This window comes from Antennarius striatus, chromosome 16 (genome assembly GCF_040054535.1).
Source record: "Antennarius striatus isolate MH-2024 chromosome 16, ASM4005453v1, whole genome shotgun sequence".
Classification (NCBI taxonomy): Eukaryota; Metazoa; Chordata; class Actinopteri; order Lophiiformes; family Antennariidae; genus Antennarius; species Antennarius striatus.
Genome location: NC_090791.1, coordinates 3,490,267 through 3,516,484, shown reverse-complemented (window position 1 = coordinate 3,516,484; position 26,218 = coordinate 3,490,267). Strand labels below are relative to the sequence as shown.

At 44.6% G+C, this 26,218-nt stretch overlaps 3 protein-coding genes across 5 annotated transcripts; 2 read left to right on the top strand and 1 right to left on the bottom strand.

Annotated features, from left to right (window-relative positions):
• Window positions 1–3,873: 3,873 nt before the first annotated feature.
• Window positions 3,874–10,318, bottom strand: si:busm1-163l24.3 (uncharacterized). 2 transcript variants are annotated; one of them, XM_068335889.1, is made up of 6 exons: window positions 10,227–10,318; window positions 9,001–9,184; window positions 8,066–8,794; window positions 5,013–7,781; window positions 4,469–4,677; window positions 3,874–4,383 (listed from the first exon to the last, which is right to left on the bottom strand). In XM_068335889.1, the coding sequence occupies exons 4-6, from the start codon at window positions 7,725–7,727 to the stop codon at window positions 4,290–4,292; spliced, it is 3,018 nt and encodes a 1,005-aa protein (XP_068191990.1). In that variant the 5' UTR covers window positions 7,728–7,781; window positions 8,066–8,794; window positions 9,001–9,184; window positions 10,227–10,318; the 3' UTR covers window positions 3,874–4,289. The 2 variants fall into 2 exon arrangements, with proteins under 2 accessions (XP_068191990.1, XP_068191989.1); XM_068335888.1 differs by having other exon boundaries at window positions 8,066–8,169.
• A 702-nt stretch (window positions 10,319–11,020) lies between these two features.
• On the top strand, window positions 11,021–13,555 carry phb (prohibitin). The gene is made up of 7 exons (XM_068336979.1): window positions 11,021–11,083; window positions 11,636–11,732; window positions 11,933–12,094; window positions 12,265–12,407; window positions 12,498–12,614; window positions 12,703–12,798; window positions 12,914–13,555. The coding sequence occupies exons 2-7, from the start codon at window positions 11,648–11,650 to the stop codon at window positions 13,124–13,126; spliced, it is 816 nt and encodes a 271-aa protein (XP_068193080.1). The 5' UTR covers window positions 11,021–11,083; window positions 11,636–11,647; the 3' UTR covers window positions 13,127–13,555.
• An 820-nt stretch (window positions 13,556–14,375) lies between these two features.
• Window positions 14,376–25,185, top strand: znf652 (zinc finger protein 652). Of its 2 annotated transcripts, XM_068337128.1 has the most exons (7): window positions 14,376–14,694; window positions 16,383–16,567; window positions 18,694–20,212; window positions 20,973–21,120; window positions 21,277–21,392; window positions 22,310–22,454; window positions 24,177–25,185. In XM_068337128.1, exons 3-7 carry the CDS (start codon window positions 19,193–19,195, stop codon window positions 24,773–24,775), a joined length of 2,028 nt encoding a protein of 675 aa, XP_068193229.1. In that variant the 5' UTR covers window positions 14,376–14,694; window positions 16,383–16,567; window positions 18,694–19,192; the 3' UTR covers window positions 24,776–25,185. The 2 variants fall into 2 exon arrangements, with proteins under 2 accessions (XP_068193229.1, XP_068193228.1); XM_068337127.1 differs by lacking the exon at window positions 16,383–16,567.
• Window positions 25,186–26,218: the final 1,033 nt, after the last annotated feature.

Sequence of the window (26,218 nt, the reverse complement as noted above, 5' to 3'; positions counted from 1 at the left end):
CACCACCACCACCACCCCCATCCTCTCCATCCACGGGTTGGCATTCCAAGGCATCCTGCTCCTTTTGCGGCGGCCTGTCCATCATCACCCCCCCCACCACCCACCCCCCCACCCCAGGCCTGAGAGAGGAGGGTGCAATTCAAACCTTGTCTTGACTCTCGCTCTCCTCTTCCCGTTTCTCTCTCTCTATCGGTGGTCGGCATAGCAACAGGCGTCAGGCTCATCAGAGAAGGCACTGTGCCCCCCCCCCCTCTCTTTTCTGCCTCCCTGACTCCGCATTCGCCAACAGTCGGTGCTGTCGTCCCTTATTTCCGCAAAATGTATTTCAAAGATGATTAAATGAAGAGGGGCGGGGGCGGCTTTTAAAGGTTCACTCAAAGCAGTTTGAAATTCAAGTATTGACAAGTGCACTTTTGCATGATGCCACCCCCCCCCCCATAAGGCCAGTATGGAATTTATTTAACATAAAGCCACTCAAAGTGTAATCCTGCAGAATTTCATCACAAACCCCCCCGGATCCGCCCCGCCCCGCCCCGTCTGTCTGTCTGTCCGTGAGCCCGGCCTCGGTGTTGAGACTCAGATGGTGACTAGTGACTTTGTTAGGAAAAAAATAAATAAATGAAAACAAAATGTTTGACAAACAAACAAACAAACAAACAAACAAAAAACCCAACACAAAAAAAAAAAAAATTTTAAAAAAAAATTGTTGTGTTAGCATGAGTGGCCTCCCTCATGTGCCGTGTGTGGTGTGCCATTGTGTGTGAAGACGTGTGTGTGTCCTCAGGTCGTTTGTCGGGTTTTAAAAGCACCCAGCCTATACCGCCCCCCCCACCCCGCCACCCCCACACACTACTCTGCTACAGTATTATGTAGCTGCCACCCCCAAACCCTCCCTTTTCACTCTCTTCTCCCTTCCTGTCTGATAAGAGGCCTGTGTTACGAGGACAGTTCGTATTAGTATTTTGCACTCTGCTCGCTGATCTTAATGCACTTACAGGCATGGCGGTCGCACTCCAGTCCCACGCGGGTTTTGTGACTCCGCTCCAGGTTTGCGGCCTGTTTGTGCCCGTCGTCGTATCTGCTCAAGCTCAATGAAAGCACAGTTGGCACATCAAAACATCTCTTCATTTTGAGCTTAAACAGTCGCTGCCCGGCCCAACGTCTCCTGGGTGGCAGCTGACAACAAAGCGTTCATCCGTCCCCGACTGTGGACCCGGGTCGGGCCAGACCGGGTCGAACCGGAACAGGTTGGACCAAACCGGGGCCGAACCCCGGACTGGAGTGCGACGGCCAAGCCGGTGTGGGGAGTGACTGTGTCCTGTCAGCCTCTGGTTAGTGTTTTGTTCTAATCTGCTGGGCTCCCTTTGTGAACCTGTGAACGGTGCTTCTGTTCCCTGAGTGCCATGTGAGAAACAAACGCTTCAGTAAGAGAAAAAAAAAAAAGAGGATGTTTTACTTAATATGTTATTTTAATTTCCTTTAATTTTTTGATTTATTTGTTCGTTTTTTGTTATCCAAGGGTTTAAAAGTTCAAAGCTCCTACTCTTTATGGACCTGCCAACCTGCACTCCTTTTTACATGTGATCGTCTTTCTGTTGGTCCAAAACCATGTGTGCCAAAATTGTATGTACAGTACATTCCCCTGTCAATGCTTTGAATATCAACAGTGCATAAAAAATATGAAGAAAATTCTGTTCTTGGATGCATTTCCATTAACTTTAAGGAGAAACAAAAAAAAAGGAAGACTGGTCGTGTTGTTACGGATTTAAATCCAAATTGCTTATGGGTGCTGAGAGAATTTTTTTTTTTTTGCTGCAGTTTACAAGACTTTTACCAAACGTTTTTTTTTTTAAGTTTCTAATTGGCTGCAGTCTTGCGTGCACTGTGCTTCTCTCCTTTCACACATCTTTACTCAATCTGAAGCTTCTTCCTCCATATTTATTTCCTTTTAACCGTGTTAACCTGCTCTTATATCACGCCGACCACAAGGCTGACTCCTCTGACGTCTTTATATCCAGGGATATTAGCATCGTGGTGGAAAAAAAAGAGCTCTACATGGTGCATGTAAGGTTCAAATCTCACATATATATTATAAAAACCTTGAAAATCCCTCCAAATCCACATGTCCATGGATTTCCTCTCTATGGAATTCTGTTTCTTTCACTTTAACAGCAATTGAGAACACAGATGTTTTCACACAGCTGTGTAAAAGACGCCAGTGATGTAACAAAGCTGAAAAAAAGAAAGCGCCTGTCTTATTGGCTCATCTTAGCTCAACATTTCCATTATACAACTGATCTAAGTTCACTGAAGGATTAAGAGAGATGTTCCTCTTTTCTTGCGCAGCATCTGCTGAGGTTGTTGGTCTCCACATATCACCACTTTCTGTCTTCGTACACAGCAAATTTTTAAAAAAAGAAGTCCTCGACAGCTGGATTTTTGAAATCACACGCGTTCTTCAGCATATGGAAACTGGATCACAACCTTCTCTTCTTGTGCGCTTAGATGCCTTTGAGATGAATTCGATCAGCTGAGCGGGTGGCCTTCCTGCCGGAGAGGCCTCCTACCGCTGCCAAGCTGCGTGTTTGTCATCTTTAAATGGTTTTCCAGTCATTCCAGACAATTATGCAAGAGTACTTAGCAACTCAGAGGTGCACGGTAGAAAGACAAGTAAACAAAAACATCCTTAACATTTGCAGTTTTAGTTTGACAAATGCACTGAGACCATGAGTGTAGTGTTTCCATGACGTTTTCTGCTTGTCTCGTTCACCTTAAATCCCTCGTTTTCGTTCTGATGAGAGTTTCTTTCTGTTTTATACGGTTTCTCAGGTCATTCCCAACAGCCAGTTTATCATTCATGTATGAAACCGCCTAATTTTGTATTTACGACACACGTCATTCCGTTTCGCCGACGTCACTGCGCAACCTGTCCAATCGATTTCCCGTCACACACCCGTGTTTAATGTAAGCTTCAGCATTCAGCAGTCAAAAATAAGAGGTTCTGTCAGTGGAGTTTCTTCCAGATAGATCCTCACTGAGAACCTGTACGACATCCACCTGCAGCTATTCTTTTTGTTTGCATTGATTTTTGAAGGTATTCCGATGCAACGACATCACAGGGATGCTCTGGAAGTGCAGCCTGGCTGGGCATGTCTAGGATGCATATGCAATCGAGCAGAAAATAAGGCACGTGTTCATGTACAGCTCGCCTTTCCTGTCCACTCTAGTTCAGTAGCGATGTGTTGATGTAGTGCGTGATGGAGAAGAAAACCCTCCTTCCAGACGTATCAAGTTGCCAAATGAAGCCAATCCACTGCCCCGTGTGCCGACTTGTCTTCAACCTTCAGCATGGGCACCGCTAGTACACTCGTGACACACCTTAATCTATCTCTGGGACCGCTTCAGAAACTTCTCAACCATCCCTCGACACACTTCCAGCCAGAGTTCAACCACTGGTGATTTTCTACAAAGGCAGACCCAACAGGATGATTTCTAAAGATAGTTCTCGTCCTTCCTGGTGTTGTTGTTCTTGTGTTTTTTTTCTTTTAAAAAAAATCCAAACTAAACAATCTTCTCGTCTCAACTTTGGTTTTTAAACCCTTTGAATTGATGCTGCTTCTGTGCTTGACTCTGGGTTTACTGCGTGGTGCCATGTTGTCCACATGGCCTCTAGAGCTTGTAACGCTTCAGTGTGTAATGTTACCATATGCCTTACATGTTTTCCAGGACTAATAAAAAAAAGCATAACAAAATATCAGGAGATGTGATTTTTTTTTAATTTCTCTGCCCCAACTGAATTTCTCTCAACAGACATTATTTTATTCCCCCAATATTCTACCACTACATTCTCGTTTTTCCTAAAAAAATTATATATATTACCCTTAGAACTATTTGAACAGTACAAAATGTATAAAATCTATACAGAACTTAACAAAAAAATACATTACAGAACTTTTTTTTATAAAATGGGAATGTGACATGAAGTAATTTGTAAAGGATTTTTACACCGTTTGCATTTTACACCGTTTTTTTTTTTTATTAAAGATTCAAAGCGACCCGACTACGGATAAGCGGTGGAAAATATATATAGTTATAAAATGAAATATTTCAAATTAGCTGCACTGAGAACGTTTGCTCAAGTATACTAAACATCTAAACATCATGAACATGTTAAAACATAACAATATAACCTGGTACTATGTATAACACAAAAAATATAGTGCAAATAACTAACCACATAAAAAAAATTTAAAATCCAAACTATAAGAGAAGTCTTCTTCAGGCTGATATTATTTGTCAGACTCTGCTGGTGGTTCCTTGATGCCGTGGAAGGTCAAGACCTCAGACAAGCGAGTGAGGTAAGTGGAATCTGGGTAACCGTTCCTGAAAGAGATTAAAACAAAGTCATACAGATCAACACGTGGACTAGGTAGGCCTTAAATTCATTATCTCCATCAGCCTGACTTACGCTGATTTGCCTCCATGAATGCTGGTTTTGTGTGGGATGTTGTCCCAGGTAACCCTGCAACGGGACCCATTTTCCACCAATGTGAATGTAAGTCCCTTCCTGAAGGCTTTCTCCATCCTGGGTAGCAGCTTTCTGGCCTTCTCGCAGTCTGGTAGAAAAGCTTCAAACACCCCTCCTTGAAATGGTTCACCTGGAAAGGGGTGACCAGCCTGGGAAGACAAAATTAAACTTGTGAAGTCTAACAAGCCTAAAGTGTCATTGTTAAATGTTATACCATCACACGTTAGTGGCGAACCAAGAGTTGTCAGGAAATGAACATGTTCCTACAGATTTTTCCTGAACATGGAGGCCAAAGAAAATAAATGATCACTTCCTATGCAGCACTACGGTGTATTTATAGTACTAAGGCCTTCCTGGAGAGTCTTGTTAATCTAAATTCATCACATCACAAAGGGGAATTGACTTATACACACGCAAAAAACAAACAAACAGGCGTCTAATAGATACAAGTTTAAATAGATTCGTTCAAAAATAAGAGCCTCACCTCTTGGACACCATCCGGAATGAAGTAAGTGATCTTGATTGAAGAGTGTTTCTTGTGTCCTGGTATGCTGATGTGCAGTTTTGAGTGGTTCATTTTGCCCTGAATGATCGGCGATGTCGGCTCGCTCACGTGGCAAACTCTGCAGTGGACGTGCACGGTGTCCAGGCACTTGGAGCACATGGTTGCCCCACACTTCGTCCTCGACATCGTCTGCTCAGTCTCACCACATACGCAGATTTCGACTCCTGACTTCGATTCCCCTAGGGCGCCGGTCTCTGCTTGCCTCTGCTGTGTACTGTCCTTCTGCAAGGAGCGTTTGGTTCTCTCGTTCATATTAAGGGGTGTCTCTTTATCGAGGGGCGTTGGTGTTGACCCAGCACTGCTTATATTTCTGTAACTTCTGGTATTCTCTGTTTCAGAGTGCTTGGGAACTGTATCAGTGCTCTGTCTTTCCCTCTCTGTTGCACTTAGAATCTTAACTTTCTCTTTGATGAAAGGGTCTATCCTCGATAACGGCTGTCTGATGGATCCATTCACCAGTTCTGCCTCTTGAAAGGCACTTTCACTGTTTGTTATCCTTGCCTGACTTCTACCAGTTCCATTAGCTTTGCTTGTTTGGCTCTCTAGCATCCCCTGAGGATTGCCGTGACAGTGCAAACTAGGACTTTGGTCCCAATTTGTAGGAAGGCATGTAGATGGATCCCATTTGGAGGTAGAGGGTGTTTGAAAGTCTTGCTGCGCATGGACTGGGGTTAAATCTACAGAAAAGATCTCCCGCAGTGAGTTGCCTACCTGAGAACACAATTGCCTTGGGCCAATAAGAAATAAGATGTTCTTTGAAATGTCAATGGTAACCTTCTTGAACCGATTACGCACCTCAGTGCAACACGCCTGTAAGGTGTCATTCTCTTGGTCGATGATACCCAGCTCTGACAAGGGCAACTCCTGCACTGAGAAGTCTACGCTCACCGAATCAAACAACTTCTGTAAACCTTGCTGACATGTAGTCACTTTGGAGGAGTTCACTCCTCTTAAGGTGAGAGTCACATCACTACTACCCACAGGGCGAGTCTCTTTCATTTGGACGTCAGAGGTCAGGTCATCCAATCGAGCACTGTAGGCATCTTTTATGTGACGCCACATTATAAAGGACACTGTAACCTCTGCGTTTTGCTCTAACTGTCTATCCTTCCCTGTTGGGTTACATAAGCTGGAGGCCCTGGCTCTGACTCTTGTATCAACAGTGTCATCTTGACTCTCCTGACCTGTTGTTACTTGCACTCTCTGCTGAGGCATTCCTGAAAAACTATTGGCTCGCTTCAAGTTATGTCCAGACCCAGCAGGTGGAATTGAAGTACTTCCTGATAACGTGAGTTGAGCTGTGCTGGGATGTGATGTTGAACCCTTAGGACGGGTGTCAAATAAATGTGAGGTTAGGGAGGTTTTATTCTTCATATAAGCAGCTGAAGGAAATGCTTCTCTACTCTTGAACAATATGTCCCCACCAGTGTTTTGTGGTAACGACCAGGAGGCTCTTTCAGCAGGAATCTGTGCTGTTTCTGACAGAACATCATGGCCCAACACTGGCCCAGTGCGTGTTTGTCTACCTGGAGGTGAGCGACCTCCTCTTAAGTTGAAGTTAGTTAGTCCCCTGCCTAATACAGCCAGGCCAGAATCCTTAAACTGAGCAGCTAGTTTATATCTTCCAGCTGCTTCATGTCTTCTCTCATCGTCCTCTGATCTCTGCAGCTGATCTATCCTATTATCCATAGGATCTAAAGTGGTGGATATTGCGAGGGGGGGGCTCTGTTCAGTAACATCAGATGACGAACCAGATTCATGTGAAGGAAATCGAAAGCTGGCTGCATCCTCTTTACTTGACCAAGATACTTCGTAGTCCAGGAGAAACGTCTTGGCCTCAAAGATGTCATGACTGCTCCCAATGACATAAATATTTTCGTCATCTTCATTGACAAGAAGCTTGGGAAGCCTGATACTCAGGATCTCTTTTGCTTTTTGCAGTCCCCCCCTGAGGAATAGGATACCCTTCTGGAGCTGATCTCGACAGATCTTGGACTCTTTCTCTAGGAAAAAACTCCTGATTGCTTCTCTTGCTAACTCGATGCACTCTTTATCTTTACCTTCCTCCCCCTTGCCTGCTGCAGCCTGACGATAAAGACTGGTCAACCCCTCATTTGTCACGTGCACCACGTCAATGCCAAACGGATTGACAGTTAGCTGGAATTCCTTTTCCCAGTGTTTCTGCAGATATTGGAACATGTCTGCATCCACAATTAGTAAAAGGTCTTCCTCTGATGTGCTAGTAGGCCCAGCAGGCTGAAGAGCTGAACCAGTATCTTTCAAGTCAGAACAACCAGGTGTCACGTCCCTATGCAAACCTGGGTTGTAGTCATCAGAGGACCTGCCGACATGAACATTAGGGCTTTCTTCTGATTGCTGATTAGAGTTTCTGCTCTGATCTTCTGACTCCTGAGCGTGAGGTGTCTGGGCTATCTGAACAGATCTAGAGCCATCTGTGCCAGGTTGGCCTGAGTCTTTTTTTACTGCTGATACTGGGCTGTCAGGATTGCCAAGCAATTGTGCCAAGGCAGTCTGGACTTTGGAATAGGTGCCATGCAGTGTGTATAACTTGACAGCAGCATCATAGCTTATTAAGATATCAGGGTGGCTCTGATGAAGGCTTATCAATGCCATTTCTCCACAAGGAAGCTGGTCGTGGTCAACCACTGCTGATAAACTTTGGACCACCTGCAAAGACAGCAGCGGAGAGAGATTTGTGTGGATTTTACTGCATATGCATTAAGGTAGTCCTCAACATACAAACATTCGACTCATGATCCAAAGCTGTTTAAATCAATCCAATTCAGCTCTTCCGAACTGAAGAAGAAGAAGCATTTAAATGACGATTACAGATTAAAATGTAATAAATAAGGATTTATGAACAATTCATCTTACGAACAACCTCTCGGAACCAATTGTGTTCTTATGCTGAGGTCTGCATGTATATTTCTGAGCATTCTAAACGATCATACCTTGTCTGGATCCAGTCCTTCATGCTGTACATTTGCAGTGAGATTATACTTCTTTCCATCCACTTCCAGAATGTGCCGGTTGTGTTGAATGACTGTCTGTGCCACTGTGGGAGACGGGTCACCAGAGGGAAATCAATATCTGCCTGTGAAGCATCTTGATTAAACTCTTTCACAATTGGCTATCCATTGACTGGCACTCCATCATGCCAGCTTGGTGTAAATCAATGGTGACAGCAAATATAGCACAATATATTAATAATACAAGGTGAATTATTGCAACTTCAATCCTTGGTGCGCAAGTCAATGAACCATTTGTTTCTGTAATGTGAGATAATGTAGGTAAAACACATGCAAGGGATTTAAAAATGCTACACGTGAGGTGAAAATCCTTAAACACAAAAAATGTCAACACTATAAATGAATGTTCAACATTTTGCAGAACCAGTATTTAATGTATCGTCCCGTCCACCATCAGTATTGATTATTACCCTAATTGTCTGGCACTGAAATGCCAGAAAGCGGGCGTACACGCGGGCCTAGCCATGTCACCCCATCAACACAACACTGGTGATCCTGGTCATCAGCAGGACGCTCATCACGCCTCAGACAATGTCTTGTTGTTTTGTCATGTGAAGGCCAATCACGGATGTCAGTGGGCTCTGCTGTCGCGTCAGCGGCCGGTCGGATCACGTCTCTGAGGTGAAGCGAGCTCGTTTGTCGATCTTGATTCTGGGTCGATATGCATGGTGTAACCAGGGTGTGCGGTCAAATTTAATAACGAGAAAATATTTTCTGTCAGTGTTGTGATTTTAAATCACTTGAGTGTATTAGACAGTAAATACTATTGGACAGCAACATGTTTCTATACTGGAGTCAAGAATTCATGTAAATACACTTCCAATGCACAGATACGCTCACATCCTGCCTCCACTGACCTCTGCTGTCCTCAAAGGTGATGAGGGCAGAGACAGGCGTCACCTTGACGATGGTGACAGACTCTATTTCCCCTCCTCCATTCCTGGTACTCATGAAGTGGATAAGTATCTTGTCTTTCAGCCTGTCTTCCTCAATGTTGGTAGGCAGTCCGCTGACTCTCACAGTCCTGCCCGGCTGTGCCATCTGCTGGGAGAAACACAAGAACTGATTAAAGGACATATTTGTAAGAATGAATTCCACACAGAAATGTCAGGTTTTTTGGCACAAATCATGACTCTTTAGACACTGATGGGAAAACACAACTCCAGTTAATTTAAAGACATGAGGCATCCATTCACAGACCACACCCTTACAAATAAGCAGGAAGACATATTTGATAAAAGAACACCCTCTATTGGGAGTTATTGGGACACTACAGCAACATGGCCCCAAACTTCCATTTCAGGTGTTTCTTCTTGTCTTAAAACTGTCCTCTTAAACACTAACTTACTAAGTCTAAAAGGCATGAGAGATTTATTGATTCATATCATTAAATACACGATGCTACCTTCTTTCCATTCAAATCCATTTGTGAAATATGGATGAAAATTCTACCATTTATCTTTAAAAAAAAAAATTTCTGACACATTACAAACAAAATCCACAACTCACAATTAAGACATAAACACGGATATTGATGAAAAAAATGCAAGTCTTTTTTGGAGTTTCAGTTCTTTTAAATCAAAGCTGGAGTATTATCTGTTGCTATTATTTCTCTATCAATTCACGTGATTATTTCTTACGTCTTACTTCCTATGGTTATAGTAAAAATGCAAATCTAAAAAAACTAAATCTAAATGTTTTAAACGTGATATTTGGAAGTTAAAGCCCCTTCTTCCTCATTCCAACTTTAAGTTCGCTGCTGTCTTGTAATCTAAAAATGAACCGCAGCAAATAATCATTTATGAGATGACACTTTTGACCCATGCAGACGATTTCTAAGTGATTGATTTCTGATCGATTATTCTAAAACCCCTCCAACTACTTCTGCGAGATGTCAACCTCTGCAACTCCAACAGCCACATTGCAGAGTTTTGAGTGTCAAGGAAGTAAACAAATCGGACAAATCCAAATCTGACGACGGTCACCGACAATCGAAGTATCTCCTGATTTTACCGAAAAATACCGAACGTATCCGCTACCAAATATACGACGGAATATCCTGCAGATGGAAGTTTAAACCGACCTTAACGGACTTGCGGTTGCTTCTCGTTGTCTTTCTCTCCACTGTCGGAGTCGTGGAGGAAAAGTGAAACTTCCAAATATGGTGTCATTCGTCGCGTCACCGCGAGGAGGCGACAGAGTTCAGACTGAATATGAAGTTCTGTCGGTTCTGTGCGCTAACCTGTTTTATCAGGAACGGTCAAACTCTTGTTCTCCGTTCGTCTCAGTGAAGCTGGTCGTCATGGCAACTTCTCATGAATCTGCTATGACGTATTAGTGAGACCCCAACACTGCTCTAAAGTAACTGTTTGAATATGGTGACAATTGATTTGTGATCTCAGTAACATATTTATAATTTATGAAGGGATTTTGATTCATTTTTCTGTGTATGTTAATTTTGCAATAAAGAAACGTATATTTGATTTTGAATACAATACCTTTCTTTTGCCAAAGTGATATTAAATGATATAAAATATTAGTTAAAGGCCCCCGAACAAAAAATACATGGTCAACACTTATTTTTATTAAACATAAATTAACACTTTTGCACCAAGCTTTAAGCTCAATATATTCCATTTGAATTCCGTAGATCGTGTAAAATTGAGCTTATTTTAATTTTTAAAAAGTCGATTGAACTGAAGTGTTAATTTATCATTTCGGATAAATGTAAGCCTCTTTCTTAAAACAAGCGGTGGCGGTAATGCATCTTTACGTCGTACGTCAAACACTTCAATTAAAACCAGAGAAGAAGAGAGAAGACGGATTGTCCAATCAGAGGGCACGTTGTGACGTACGCTGCGCAAGCGCTGTGACGCAGTTATTTCATGTGTTATACGTCGTGTCCGGTGGAGGTCATAGACGTCTCTGAGATAAACTGAGGTGAGTGCGGCCCTGCGAGCTGTTTGGAGACTTAATTATTGATTATATAGTCGAATGTATATAGATTAATATTTCCACAGTGATTTAGAGCTGTTTGTATATGTTTTCATGACGTTATAGTCCACGAGTTGAGTCAGGCGAACACCAGCGACCACCTCCATGTCTGCCAGCGAGCGATGACATGTGTACAACCCGGCGTGTTCTTTCCACGCTGCTCACACACACGATTTACTGTCGCTTTCACGGATATTAATTAATTTACGTGTAGAGTTTTGCATGTTTTAGATTTTACCCTCCAAATATTGGTTTGTTTCGGCTTAGCTAGTCACCTGCTTCATCTTGCTGGTAAGCTAATGCTAACTAATGAGCTAAATTAGCTAACACCCACAGCCTTGCCATCACTCAGACAACGCCAAGGCCAGCTATTATGGGATGGAAGAAACTTGTCTTTTTTATATAAATGCCGTCATCAACAGTCCTTGTTAGCCCTGTGTAGGACGGTCGTCAGTGATGTGTGCTAATGGTGTTAGCCTTTTCTTTTGGCCCTTCCAGGAGATAGCTGTCATGGCCAAGTTGTTTGAGAGCATTGGGAAGATAGGTTTGGCCCTCGCCATTGGTGGAAGTGTTGTAAACTCCGCACTTTTCAATGGTGAGTATTCCTCAGAACACACAACTTAATGCTGGTAGTTGTTACTCAGTGCTTGGGCTCGTTCACCTACTTTTCCACCTGGAGAATCCATTCAGTGTCACACAAAGCTATTTGGTGGCTAAGCATGAATGATTAATGGTTTTAAAAGTATAGCCCGTTAAATGTGTTGTCGTGGGATTTAACTCTCCTTCATCCTACAGTTGATGCAGGGCACCGTGCTGTGATATTCGACCGGTTTAGAGGCGTGCAAGAGGCTGTTGTCAATGAAGGGACGCACTTCCTGATTCCCTGGGTTCAGAAGCCAATCATCTTTGATTGCCGCTCCCGTCCTCGCAACGTTCCTGTCATTACAGGCAGCAAAGGTACATCAGTCATTTATTCAGCTGTAGTAATGCTGTCATGTCTGTGGTTCATTCATCCAGGCTGGCTGTAGGAAATTAATAAGAATATAACTTGAAAATAGGAAGATGGCAGTGGCAAAATATCCTAATGTAACTATTCTGTGCTAACACATAAAACCCCTGCACCACAGATTTGCAGAATGTAAACATCACACTGCGTATCCTCTTCCGGCCGGTCACCACCCAGCTGCCTCGCATCTTCACCAGCATTGGGGAAGACTATGATGAGAGGGTTCTCCCGTCCATCACCACAGAGGTTTTAAAGTCTGTAGTGGTGAGTAAATCATAAACAGCGACCAAAAAACCCATTTACATCGAGTAATCTAAGGGAATGAACAATTTGTGTCTTCTTCTTTCCCCACAGGCTCGGTTTGATGCCGGTGAGCTCATCACTCAGAGAGAGCTTGTGTCTCGGCAGGTCAGCGAGGACCTCACAGAAAGAGCCTCCACCTTCGGTCTGATCTTGGACGATGTTTCACTGGTATGCAGCAGCTCATATTTTCCAGTAGTGTCCATGTAATGTTTTCAGGAGGATTTTAACATAAGGAAATTGTGATGTGTTCTTTCAGACACACTTAACCTTTGGAAAGGAATTCACAGAAGCTGTTGAGATGAAGCAGGTGGCTCAACAGGAGGCTGAAAGGGCCCGTTTTGTAGTAGAAAAGGTACTGTTGGCACAGATCATCTTTGACTGCGGTATTAGAAATGTCTAAATGTAATTCGTCTCTGGTACAAAAGGTGTGAATGTAGACGGCTCATTCAGTTTGTTTGTCTTTTTAGGCTGAGCAGCAGAAACAGGCGGCCATTATATCAGCAGAGGGAGACTCCCAGGCTGCCTTGCTCATCGCAAACTCCCTGATGGAAGCTGGTGACGGTCTGGTAGAGCTCCGGAAGTTGGAAGCGGCCGAAGAAATTGCTTTACAGCTGTCTCGCTCCCGCAATGTAACTTACCTGCCCTCGGGACAGGGCACGTTGTTCCAGTTGCCCCAATGATAACACCAGGCTACATGTCTGCCCCTCTCTAGCCATGACCAGCCATTAAAGGGATGGTTGGAGGATTCAATAAAGGACTCCCAGTTTCACACACATTCCTCCTAATTCTTCTCTTGCCAACTCGGGACTGGGCCCTGCTGGTAGCGGTGTGGTGGTAGTCATAGCAAGCAGTCTGCCATGCATTTATGAATTCCACCCATGTGTGAGAAAGTGGAGAGCAGCCTATATGTTCTACTTTGTATTAAAAGAAATAGGAGCGCCATAAATTCTCATGTTATTTCTGTATTTCATGATTCAGAGTACTCCATATAAGAAAAGCAACACTTAACACAGTTTAACGTCAGGAGGTAATTTTAGTGGGTTTTTTTCAATCATTGTTTTCTGCACTGCATTTAAATTAGGCTCAATGTAATAAAATTGTTCTTCCAACTCTGGTTAAGTTTGTTTGAGACTTCAGAGGTGAATATACATTTTTTTCTCTTGAACCTGATAAGTTGCCATTGAGGGATGAAGGGAAGCATGAGAAGAGTTTGTTTCTCAGTTCTTTCTGGGTTCCTTATCATTTGCCACATAATGGTGGTCTAAATTATTATTATTTTGGGTAAGAAAGCCTTGATGGAACAAATTTAAGACAGTGGCATGGTTGCAATTGAGATTTGTTTCAAACACATTTAAAATAATCAGTAACATTTGCAAATGCAAATACCATATTACTGTAAGAAAATATTTCATATGCTCAACCCTTTTTTTTCAGGGGTCAGTTGGACTAACAAGGGAGTCAACTGCAATGATGGTCTTGTCTGAATATTCATAAAATCAAACATGATAACCTTAAAATTTGTCACCAATATAGATATAAAAATAGTTTAGAAATAAAGTTTTGTGGAACTGGACGTCAAACTTTTTAAAAAATTATTCGTTTTTTTTTATCACGTTCCTGGCAGTTTACTAAATCAACAAATTATTGTTTCGCGTCACGAGTCATTGAGAAGAAAGAAAAAACGTTTTTAAAAAAAAGCAATAAAATAACGTAATTCAGAAAATTGAATTTGACATTGTGCCTCATTGGTAGACGTTTCACTTGGGATTTTTCCCTTGAGAGAATAAAACGATCCTCAGGGTCTCATTATTATTTCATCCAATTCACCTCAGTGCGTGTGCGCGCGTGTGCGCGTGCGCGGTGGCCCGTGTAGTTCCGAGGGGAGACGTAAAGAGCCGACCCAGACACGCTGCCGCGCGCCCGCCCAGACAGCGGCCTGGACGGCTGGGATGAGCGCGGGACGGCGGTGGCACGCGCGAGAGCTCGCCCGGGCCACGTAGCGAGGCTGAAAACACCAGAACGCACGCAGTTACCTCCGTCACCCCTTGACCGCCAGCGAACACACAATCTCCCGCATTCTGCACCCACACACACACACACAAAAAAAACCATCGTCACCTTTGTCCTTCCTAAATGCACATCCGCAAATGTGGAGGGAGAGCGAGCGAAAGAAGTGCGCGTGAAGCCCCAGAATCTGTGCAACTCCGGGTTGCTCCGAACGCGAGCGGGGAGGTCGCTCTCGACGGAGGTAAGCCAGAAAACTAACAGCGAATTCAAGCTATATAACTTAACCGTGTGCAGTTACGTGTGTGTCAAGCGTGGAGGTCGGTGGGAAAAGCACACGCAGTTAGCCGGCAGCCGGTGACCCGGGCTGCCGCTCAGGGTTGTCCTGAGCTCGGCTAGCACTGACTTTGTGACAGCATCGACTTGAGGGGGTTCGTTGCCGGAGCAGCCAGGTGGTGTTTGTTAGAATAACACGTTCTTTCAATCTCCCACGACGAGAACCAGATAACTCAGCATGTCGGCAGGTTTTTATTTAGCTCCCGGTGGGGCTGTTAGCTGTCACGCTTCCCCCTTGAAAGTGTGGTATTGATATTAAACCCTACGTTAATGCTATATGTCTGACGTAGCTGCTAGCTTGATGCTAACTAGCCCCAATGTGGGCGGTTTTGGGTTCAAAAAGTGAAACTCCGCTGTTAGCTGTTTGCAAATACTTGGCAGTAAATATCAGCTTTTATGCGTCATAAAATATGTAAGTTAATGTGATTGTTATTTAGGTTAAATACTTAAGTCATCTTGAATTTTTAATGGCTGTACATTGAGCTAATGTAGCCAAGTTAGCTTGTCATGTGTATGTAGGTGAGGACCTACAGTGTTGCTAGCTTGCTAAGTAGCCTAAGTTGGTCGGGCCTCCAAAGTGTTTCTGCTGTTGGATGTGTAAGAATTACATTTTATTTCTCGTTTTCTTTGCTTATGAAATACTGCATCGTTAATTCAGAGTCATGTAAGTGAAAATGTTACCCGCATCAATGCGTCTCTATAAATCTAGAAAGCAGCTGCGGCTCCAGGTCTCGTTATACTTCCCCACATTATATATAGTGGTGGAACCTCGAAATAGGAGTCTAGTATGACGATGTCCCTGCTGTTTGGATTACAGTCATGTTTCAGGATGTTGTACAAATTTAAACAAGTGTTAAATATAAGATGCATTTTTATGGCCCATGTTCGAGTTTCTTATTCAGCATAGAGATATCTTTGTAGCTGGCATCATCAGGGGTGACTCCTGGAATAAGAAAGTTTATTTGGGGCAAGTTAAGGTGGAAATCTCTCACCTTTCTCTATGATGCTTCAGTACATTTACACCAGACCAAAAACACTAGTTCCAGCTCTATGACCCGATTATGAGCTTTAGGACCCAATGCCTACAGAGGCATGGAGAACCCCTGCAGAGCAGCACACAGTGAGCTGGTTAAGGTCTTATGAGTTTGGACAGAGCGAGGAATGTGAACCCTCACACGGTCCCTCTACAAGCTGTGAAAGGGAAAGCTCATTAAAGTCTAGACTTTGAGAGCAAGCATGGATTTGAGGAGCACTGCTTAATTATAAGAGGCAAATATGACACATTTTCCGTGCTCCAGAAGTCTCGTCTTTACTGTCACAAAACAAGCAACCGCACAATTTAAAGTCACATATTTGTTGTGTAGTGTCTTTGCAATAAAGCTGAAACCAAATCGTTCATATTTGAATCTGACTGGCTTTGTGGCTTCCTGTTTATAAAATGAGTTTTGACTTTGCGAGTGATGGAAGCTATAAATTAGTCGTTGTTGAACAAACTCTGATTTCTGGTTGCGTTTTTGCTCAGCATTAGTTTTGCTCTGGATTACCTATATGAGAGAGACAATTATGTATGCTATTTTCTCCCTTTATGCACCCAAGGTGCAAAGTTCATCTTTGAGAGCTGTCCAAACCAAAACCACCACACGAAAAAACAGGCAATCCCTAATGGTCACTCCTGACTGATTCAACCTCACCATGCAACGGGTGATTGTGTCGGATAATTAGTAGTGGTATCAAGAACTCTGCTCTGCACAAGTCCCACATCAAAGGCCTGCTCTGTCACTGTAAGTGAAACCCTGAAATGATTCATCATTTGTAAATGATAAGCGGCTGGAAGCATTTTACTCAATATTGGTTATGTAACCACAATGTGTTTATTTGCAAATGTGCAGCAGCAAATTGATCACTTTGCTTAGTGTTAGATAAAAAAAACAAGATCCCTGGAAAACCAAACATGCATGTACTTGTAAAAGAATTCTGTTTACATGTCGAGTTCTGCTCACGGAGTGATTTGTTTTCTTTTCATGTACTTTATATTCCTTTGTCTCCTCGGTGTGGGATAACCTAACCTCAGACTGCCGTGTAAGTTGAGTTGCTCCGAGTTCTGCCTCCTCCTTTGGGCTTAATGCTCCCAGAGCTGCTGCCCGATTCTTGGAAAGGATCAGCATGCAAAGGAAGTCAGGTGTGGATAGGGAAAGTTTACTCTCGCTTGCACATGCAACACAACTCGTCTCTGTTTGACTAAAATATAATCTTTAAAAGATAAATTAGCTTCATCACAGTGTCGGTGAGACTACAGGAGTTCTGGAGTTCGTGCTTCGGCACGGAAGATTTTTGGATAACAGTTGTGGTCATGATTTAGTGCCAAGATATAGACGAGACTGATCAGTGAAGGAAGATGAAAGATGTTTTAGATTGAGATCAGTTTGTTTTTATTCCTGGTTAATCAGAGTTGGCAATGAACCACTGATGAAAATAGGCGACAAATACTGAATGTGGTTTTGCTAACTGATAAGTCCTTATTTTTACAGCTCTCCAAATAGTGTTGATTACTTAGTTTGTAGTCATTGCGCAGCGCTAACGTTAGCCGCTGGTGACCCCTTCATTTGCTCTCATCTCTCATTTCTTTGCCGGCACTCATAAAAACATTTTGTTAATCGTAACTGCAATTTAAAGATAAGAACAAACTAGGTTCCGTGAGACAGAATGGCATTTGAATATGAAAGTCCCTCTTGTCCTATTTATGTTTTCTTTGTAGACGGTGCAGTGTGTGTGTTCAAAGAATTAAACCACAAGGCCTTTAAGACAGTTCACAGAAGGGAGGATTCTTATTTGCTGATTGAAAGGAAATGTTTTTTTGTTTTCTTGCCCGTGGAGGTTTTCTTATTTAAACTGCCGTTGTGCACACACCTTAAAGCCAAGTTGTGTGTGTGATGTTGTTTGAGGTCAACCAAATGTCACCTGCACACAAACTCAGCTTAGATAAACGAAGACCACTCAAGCTCCATAAAGACGAGTAAAATAAGAGTAGGATCGACTGAAATGCCATCTTTTTATGTTCAGTTTGAACAAGAAGCTTAAACCTGTTCAGCGCTGAAGTTTCATAGAAAGTTAAATACGGTTTCCTGTGGTTAGATGCAACAAAAACTCCTGTGGTTAAATTACACTCCAACAGTCAATGTGAGGTTAGTGTACATGTAAGCGTGAATATTCATTTTTGTAGAGGTCATTCTTTTTATGGAATCCAAATGATTCACTGGTAAGGTCGGAAAAGAGACCTAATATAGTAAAGTTCTAAAGTGGAGTAGTTATTTTTAAATTTCAAATTAACTTAAAATTAAAAATTTAAATTATTTAGCATGAAAGATTCAAATTGTTATTTATATTAATTTGAAATATTGAGCCTTAAGGAAGCATTTTAAGATAAAGATAACAAGATTAAATTTATACTCTTGTATAACATAATTGTCTCTTTCCTGTATGATGGAAGCTGATTTTAAAAAACAAAACACATTTGATGTCACTGAGGGAAAGTAAAAAAACACTTTCTTGACACTTTTCAGCCTAAAAAATACAGAAAAATGATGATCAGATTATCATTAGACTCTTTAGATACAGTGCTAATATTAATATGATGAATAATGGCCGAAAACTCTCTCATCACTGCATAGTGTTTGACGGTGAGATGTTATGGTTGTCTTCTACAAATGTTTAGTTTCTGTTACATTGAAGTCACACTTCATTTGTGAGGGCTGTGGTTTTCACTCCCACACACAACAACTGAAACATTTGTGGGTGGCAGTGTCGCTCTCTTCTGACTATATAGAAGCAGTTTCGCTTCAGAGTCTCTTGTGACTGAAGAGCGTCTAATCTCATCTGTGTTTCTCCCTGTTCTTCTGTCTGATCTCAGGTGATGCGCTGCAAATGGCTCCTCAAGCACAACTCAGAAATCCTCATTGTGGCTCCGTGTCTGGCGCCCGGCTCGTCTTTACCTTCACTTCGGTTTGAAGACACCGGCACCCTGCTGGGCATCAGAGAGTCGAGAGCCCGAATCTAGCAGCTGATTGTTCCTCACGAGCTAATAAGCCTCGACTGCTCGGCATCAGAGACGATGAGCCTGTGATTTTTCTGCAGATTTTTTTCAAGTGTATGGAACAAATCTTGGAACAGATTGTATGTCTTTCCAATTGTTTTTCCTACCTCGGACAGAATGGATGCTCTCTTTGAATCAGGTTGACCGCCTGGCACCTCATCCCCTCCTTCCTGTGTCTTCAGTGGAAGGAGGGTGGGGGATTGGTGTGGCATCCCCTGCCCTTCCTTATCGAGTGGGCTTGTTTACCTAGACACCATAGCAGTTACTCTTCTCCATCGTCTTGTGCTCCTACCGAATCCTTTCCCTCTTGCGCTTCATGAAATCCTGCAAGGGCCTCAAGGAAGAGGTTTCCGTCCCGAGCCTTGGCGGGATGTCACAGGAGGAAGGACGCAGAGCGCCAGTGTCCCAGTCTTTCTATCACTCCCCCAATGCCGATCTGGACTTGACAGGCAAGCTTTATAAGAGGGAGATTGGTGGAAAGCCTTATTCTGTGTTAGTGGGCAATAAAATGGCAGCCAAGACGTCCATCAGCGATCAGAACATCGGTCAGCTGCCCACCCAGCATGTGACTCCACAGCATCATCAGCAGTATTTCAGAGAGGGGGGAGCGGGGCTGGAGGTGGGATCGCAGGGGTCCCAGGCCGGCAATGACGACACCTCTGAAGACACCGAAGACGATGACGAGGAAGAAGAGGGTGAGGACGGGGAGGAAGGGGGGTTCAAGCGCGAGCAGATCATTGTGGAGGTGAACCTGAACAACCAGACGCTTCACGTATCCAAAGGGGACAATAAAACCGCAGCCGACGACTCTGAAAGAGCCGGGAGCGACGATGACAATGATGAGGAGGAGGAGGACGACGAGGAGGAAGAGGAAGAGGAAAGCCCCGACGAAGAAGAGGAAGAAGAAGACGACGACGAGGTGGATGAGATTGAGAGTCAGAGAACGAGGTCAAAGAGGGCCCGTCGCAGCTCCAGCAGCTCGGCGGCGCCCAGCCAGCCGCGGAGGAAAAGCCTCAGAACGGCTCTGAGCGCCGCCGCCTCCGGGATGACCACCAGGGGGCGACAGAAGCGCATGGAGCCCCCCAAGAGCAAGCGCAGGTCATCCAGATCGGCCTCGTCCTCTGCCAGCTCCACGGCGGCAGGAGGGAAGGCGGAGGAGAAGGAGATGCTGGCGTGCGAGAAGTGCCCCAGAGTGTTCAACACCCGCTGGTACTTGGAGAAGCACATGAACGTCACACACAGGCGGATGCAGATCTGCGACAAGTGCGGAAAAAAGTTCGTCCTCGAGAGTGAGCTGGCCTTACACCAGCAGACGGACTGCGAGAAGAACATCCAGGTAAAGACCGTGTGGACGTTACATAAACACACATGTGGCATCAGATGTAAAGAACATATTGTGATGTGTTTAAAGGTTTCACACCAACACCAACTCATAAATTGACTCGTACGTGCTATCATCGCTGATAATGGATAACGTGAGCAAGCAGGATGAGCATTTAGGTTAAATCAAGAACCAAAAGTCACCTGCTGTTTGATCAATAACGGCTTCTTTACAGAAGCAGTGATCGATGTTATCTTTAGACTTGATTACATAAGTAAAAATCATCGCTGATGTGTTCTGTTTCATTAATTTTTTTTTAGAATCTACCCAGCTGAGCTCATAATTCTGTTTTTTGAACAATCTGGACGTCTGTGTGGTTAAAAGCATGAGTGATGCTAACAACAGACCTCCGGCGGTTCTGATGCCACTCAAAAAGTTTTATCTTTACAGAAAAAACAGGCTGAAAAAAGGAGATAAAATGTCTCTGGTGCTTCAGGTACAAATAATAAACACTGTTGGAAGGAAAGCTCTGTCTTGATAGCTCAGATAGAAGAAGTCGATTTGATATGATGCCAAAAGCTGTCATGACTTCAATTAAATGCTTTGAAATCAGTTTGGGAACTGAAGTTAGACCTGTCGTGACAGTCATCCCCCAGCAGGGGGAGCTAGAGAATCATAAAACAACTTTAGGATCTCTGGTTCTGTTACAGTCACCCTTCAACAACAACAACAATCAATCATAATGGGGGTGTTATTGTGCTCGTCTGTCCTGCAGTGTGTCTCCTGCAACAAGTCTTTTAAGAAGCTCTGGTCGCTGCACGAACACATCAAGATCGTGCACGGCTACGCGGAGAAAAAGTTCTCATGTGAAATCTGTGAAAAGAAGTTCTACACTATGGCACACGTCCGTAAGCACATGGTTGGTAAGTGGGGCCCCCCCTTTGCTGTGCAGTATCACTGACATCTCTGTCTGGGGTCTCTGGTTCAATGAATCCAGAGCAATAATGAATCATACGTTCATTCTTTATGCAGATGACTCTGTTTTTCACTCTTTGGTCCTTCTCCTCTCACCTGTCCAGCACACACTAAGGACATGCCGTTCACCTGTGAGACCTGCGGGAAGTCTTTCAAACGCAGCATGTCTTTAAAAGTTCACTCGCTGCAGCATTCTGGGGAGAAGCCCTTCCGCTGCGAGGTAAGAGTCGCCGAGCGCAACGTGAACGGGAATAAGAAAAGACCCAAGTCGGGTTGTTTGCTGTGATTTTTGTTACTCTCTTGTGGTGTCAATGAACGCTCTATGAGGAGAGTGATTCTAAACCTGATTGGCGTTTGTGTGTTTTGTCTGCTGGCGTGTCTCGCGCTCGTCTGCGGTTGTTGTTTTGGGAATTAATCAGCCGTCGTGACATCTCCCACCCAGACAGCAGGAGAAAAAAAACAAACGCCTGTTTTTATTGTCCTACCATTCCCTAGTGTGCTCTCAGATTATCAGCGAACCTCACAGACGCGCGCCGTGAGATTAATGTGGAACCCCGTCGCTCGGCATTCTGGGGGTTTCATCTCCGGTGGTTGTGTATTTTTTTTGTCACGTTGTGTTTGAGGCTTTTCATGTGCAGCTGCTTGAAAGCGCTGCACGCAGGGAACATGTGTGCATGGGTGGAGCCGCCCTAATTGACCGTTTGAAGTCATCTTTCAGTGGAACGTGTAATTACATGCTTGTTAAGGGTGTGTGTGGCGCGTAGGCCTTTCTCCTCAGTCGTCTTGCCCTGTAGTGCTGATGTGTTTCCGGTACATCTATATTTAAACAGGTGGGGTTGTTATAAATGTGTCAGTGAAGGACCATACCTGCCCAAACCTCACAATACAAACGGGAGTGAACACGCGGCCCCGAATAAGGAGGTTATTGTTAGTTTTTGCAGCTGTAACCTAATTTCTGAGTGTTTCTTTATCGGGTTAAAGGATTAAAAAAAAAAAATCAAGCAGGAATCAGATTATGTATGTGGAATAAAAAGTGAAAAAGTTCTCTTAACTAAAAAGAACTTAAAGTTTGTCTGTATGTACAGGAGTGTGTGTTTTGTACACGTTGCCCCTGAACGCCTCCTATTGTCTCTGCAGAACTGCGACGAGCGGTTCCAGTACAAGTACCAGCTCCGCTCCCACATGAGCATCCACATCGGACACAAGCAGTTCATGTGCCAGTGGTGCGGAAAAGACTTCAACATGAAACAGTATTTCGACGAGCACATGAAAACACACACAGGTGAGAGAAACACACACAGGTGAGAGAAACACACACATCCGGCCGTCGGACCAGTTTTTCCGTTTTTTTAGTCAAGTGTCATTGAAGAAACTGAACTCGGTCCAGATGGAGGCCTGGAGGAGCGAGTCGCAGTGTTTAATTTTAGTTCCCGGGTTATTGTTCCTTCCCAGCAAGACATTCCGGAGCCGGAGGCGCGCTCACGATCTCAGATAAATGAGACAGAACGCGATCATTTGCTGAAAGCGCTCCCGTCATGCAGGTCACGAAAGAACGCTTTGTTTGATAAAATCAACAGGCGAAACATCTTCCTCAGAACTCCAGTTTCAGTTCATTCAACAGTTCTGGCCTCGCATGCAGGAATACCATTTCATCCAAACGAAGTTGTTGTTGTTGTTGTTTTCTTTAAACCATATATTGGTTCAGTTTGCTGACTCGACACTGTGTTTACTTAAGTGGGATCTAAAAGTACACTTTAAGAGGAAATCTTTTGCACGAACTTTAAAGCGATGGCGCCATCAGAAGGTCAACTTCACCAATGTTTGTTTAGAGGACATCTTTTTGATTTCTTGAATATTTCTAAACTACCTGTGAGATTTTGATGAACTTTCAGGCTTTTAATTGATCAAACTCTGGATTATGGTTAATTTTAATGATCGAAGTTTGTCATCCGGCGCCTTTTCTACCTGTTTTTCAAACCTGAAAGCAGAAAACGTCGACTTCAGAGACGAAAACTTTGCTAAACAACATTTTTCCTGCAACCGCTCGGCTGACCGGTCACCGTACGCTAAAAACGGAAAGAAGTGGAGACGTTTCCAAGACGAACACGACGGTGGCGAGCGCAGAGACTGCGCCCAGTTTTTCTAATGAGAGGGACGTTTTGCACCAAAGAAGAAACTGGCCTCTGCTGCGGCTTGTAATGACTACCTAGACACATGCTGTATTACATCCTGACGATTTTCGGTCCCTGCTGCATTGCTATTTCCAAGACCGAACTCAGCTTGTATATCCTTCAGGGTTTTCCATTCCCTTCCAGGCTCGCCTGTCGTGGGCGGACACACTGCTCCCCGTTGGCCCTCGCCATATATTTGTGATGTGTAATTACCCTGCCCTCTGCTTTGCCTGCCGCTAGCATCAAATTTAGCCTCCTGCAGGAGGGGACACACCCGAGTCGGTACCCTGTAATAGACATCACACGTGTTAAACAACCCCAAAGTGTGTGGGGGGGGGGGTTCTGTGCGTCGAGAATGTAACGTAGCCTTTACAGAAAGACGAGCTTACACACATACACACACACACACGCAATGCGCCTGGATGATCCATTTGCAGTCATTCAGCAGCCGGTTAATAGATGGCTGTGTGGGTGGCAGTATGCACATTCAGTGGCTCTGTGGAGAGGGGGGGGGGGGTTAATGAGAGAGGCATTCCGACGGAGCTGGTGTTGTTCACTTTCACATCCCCGCTCTTCAAAGTGCGAATTGTAATAGCTTCCTGCCGAGTGGGTGGGTTGTCAGCGGAGACCCTCGATGCAAGATGGCAACTGATTAGCATTTTAAAAAGAGAACTGCTCTCGGTAGAGATGAAGGTTTAAAGCGGGATAAAGTTAACCTTGTAATTTGGAGAGGTTTAATTAACTGGTTATTGTTCTTTTTTTTATGTTTGACCTCTAAGGGTCGGCATTTTAATTTCTCTGTGTACTCATTGATGTAATTTATCTCCATGCAGGGGAGAAGCCGTTCATCTGTGAGATTTGCGGGAAGAGCTTCACCAGCCGGCCCAACATGAAGCGCCACCGCCGCACGCACACGGGGGAGAAGCCGTACCCCTGCGAGGTGTGCGGCCAGCGCTTCCGCTTCTCCAACATGCTCAAAGCACACAAAGAGAAGTGTTTCCGGGTCACCAGCCCGGTGGTTCTGCAGACCAGCGCCCCCCCTGTGCCTGTCCGGATCTTCGCCAACACCTTCTCCTCCTCCTCCTCATCCGGGCCCGGCCCTTCCGCCGCGACAAACGCCTCATCGCCGATGGGAGGGCCCATGCCGCCGCGAGGCCCGGTGGGGCACGCGTTCTCCCACGTGCAGCTGCACTCGACCCCCGTTCACCATCACCCCCACGCCCAGACGACCCAGCAGCACCTCTCCAACGCACCGCCGCTCGCCCCGCCTCACCCGCATCACCACCTGGCCGTGCCAGCGGTCTCCCACCTCCCACCGCCACCGGCGCTTTTTAAAACGGAGCCTTTAAACCACTGCGGGCACGAAGACAGCAGCTACCTGCACCACATGGCGGCGTCTGACAAGGGGTCCGGCGCCCCCCAGCACCAGTGAACCGCGGTGCAACCCCCACAGGCCCGTGCTCAAAGCCTCTTATTCCTGCATCCGTCTCCCAGTTCTCGGCTGAGGAGATGCCGTCGTATCTGACTTAGACCCTTAGTGCATGTTCTTCAAGCAGGCCCCCCCCAACCGACAGATGTGTTTTTCCTGCACCGATTTCTTCCAGATCTGCGTCGTCTGTACGCCTACGGGTGTAAAATTAGCGGTTTCATCACAGCTGAAGGTGGAAGTCGACTTTTATTCCAGCAACGTCACGATTCACCGATCAGCTGTCGAACCTTCTTTATCTGGAGCGGATTTATAGTTGCACATTGGTCGGGACTGCAGATCCTTCCCAGAGCAATATCCACCCCACCCCCCCCTCCCCAAACTTCCCCCCGCCACCCTATAAGACGAACCAATGAATGTTTTACCTGGTTCAGCTTGGACCTTCCTCCTGAGGCCGAGGCGGTCGGTCAGAAGAGCAACAGCGATCGTCGAGCAGGACTGAAGTGCCATCGGTTACAGAATAAAGTTTTTTTTGTAAAGAACATTTGGGGGGTGGGGGGTGGGTGTTGGGGAGGGGAGGTTTTGTAAATGTTCAGATGAATCTAGAATCTAGATTCACACAATGGTTAAATGGTGCTTTTCATTCCAGTACATGAAATATTTCTTAATTTTGTTTTTTGTTTTTTTTTCCGTCTGACGTTCATGTGTGTAATATTACAAAATATTGTATCGTACAAAACGCTTTTTTTTTTTTCTCCCTTACAACAACATCTGAGGTTCGACTCGATTATTTTTGTGGTGACAAAAACTCAAGTTATGCAGGACTCACGCCGTAGATACACACTCTCCCGAGCACAAACACACACACACACACACAGGCGGGCAAACGTCCGCCGATCTTCTTTGCCGAACTCGGCGCCACCTCAGCTTTTAGAACTTTTGGTCAACGGACGCTTTTAGATAACGGAGGACTGTCATACTGCCACTGTGAGGGGCCAATCACACGGCCCCATCAGGATTTACCCCACTCTCCTTCGCTGCTCTGTAAACAATACGGGTTATCGTTACATTACGACACACACACGTACACACACACACACCTGGGACCTTTTTACATCAGTTCTTATTGGACAGTTATGCATATTCCTCTGTATATTCCACGGTTTGGGGCGGGACGCGGGGACGGTTTCATCCACACATGATGGAACACGCTGAATGTCGCATTTGCTTGTTTTTGTGGATTTTTTTTACCTCTGTCCCCCTCATCATCATCTTCGTTTTAAGCTAATGAACGCATTTACAGTGTCGACGCCCACGATAGGAAATGTCAGGATGACGGGCCACTTTTAGCACCCCCCCATCCTCCTCTAGAATCTTCTCGATGTAACACCCGATGGTGTGAATGTTCCGACAGGCAGATGATTGGCGGGCGCTCCCGCGTGAGTTTAA

What these genes read in the sequence shown, in the direction of transcription:
- phb (XM_068336979.1), top strand. Translation starts at nt 11,648, where the DNA reads ATGGCCAAGTTGTTTGAGAGCATTGGGAAGATAGGTTTGGCCCTCGCC. An exon ending in AAACTCCGCACTTTTCAATG is followed by an intron (nt 11,733 to 11,932) that starts GTGAGTATTCCT and finishes TTCATCCTACAG; the next exon opens with TTGATGCAGGGCACCGTGCT. An exon ending in TGTCATTACAGGCAGCAAAG is followed by an intron (nt 12,095 to 12,264) that starts GTACATCAGTCA and finishes CCTGCACCACAG; the next exon opens with ATTTGCAGAATGTAAACATC.
- si:busm1-163l24.3 (XM_068335888.1), bottom strand. Translation starts at nt 9,184, where the DNA reads ATGGCACAGCCGGGCAGGACTGTGAGAGTCAGCGGACTGCCTACCAAC. An exon ending in CACCTTTGAGGACAGCAGAG is followed by an intron (nt 8,170 to 9,000) that starts GTCAGTGGAGGC and finishes CGTCTCCCACAG; the next exon opens with TGGCACAGACAGTCATTCAA. An exon ending in TTCCGGATGGTGTCCAAGAG is followed by an intron (nt 4,678 to 5,012) that starts GTGAGGCTCTTA and finishes TTGTCTTCCCAG; the next exon opens with GCTGGTCACCCCTTTCCAGG.
- znf652 (XM_068337127.1), top strand. Translation starts at nt 19,193, where the DNA reads ATGAAATCCTGCAAGGGCCTCAAGGAAGAGGTTTCCGTCCCGAGCCTT. An exon ending in AGAAGCCCTTCCGCTGCGAG is followed by an intron (nt 21,393 to 22,309) that starts GTAAGAGTCGCC and finishes TTGTCTCTGCAG; the next exon opens with AACTGCGACGAGCGGTTCCA. An exon ending in GCACATGAAAACACACACAG is followed by an intron (nt 22,455 to 24,176) that starts GTGAGAGAAACA and finishes ATCTCCATGCAG; the next exon opens with GGGAGAAGCCGTTCATCTGT.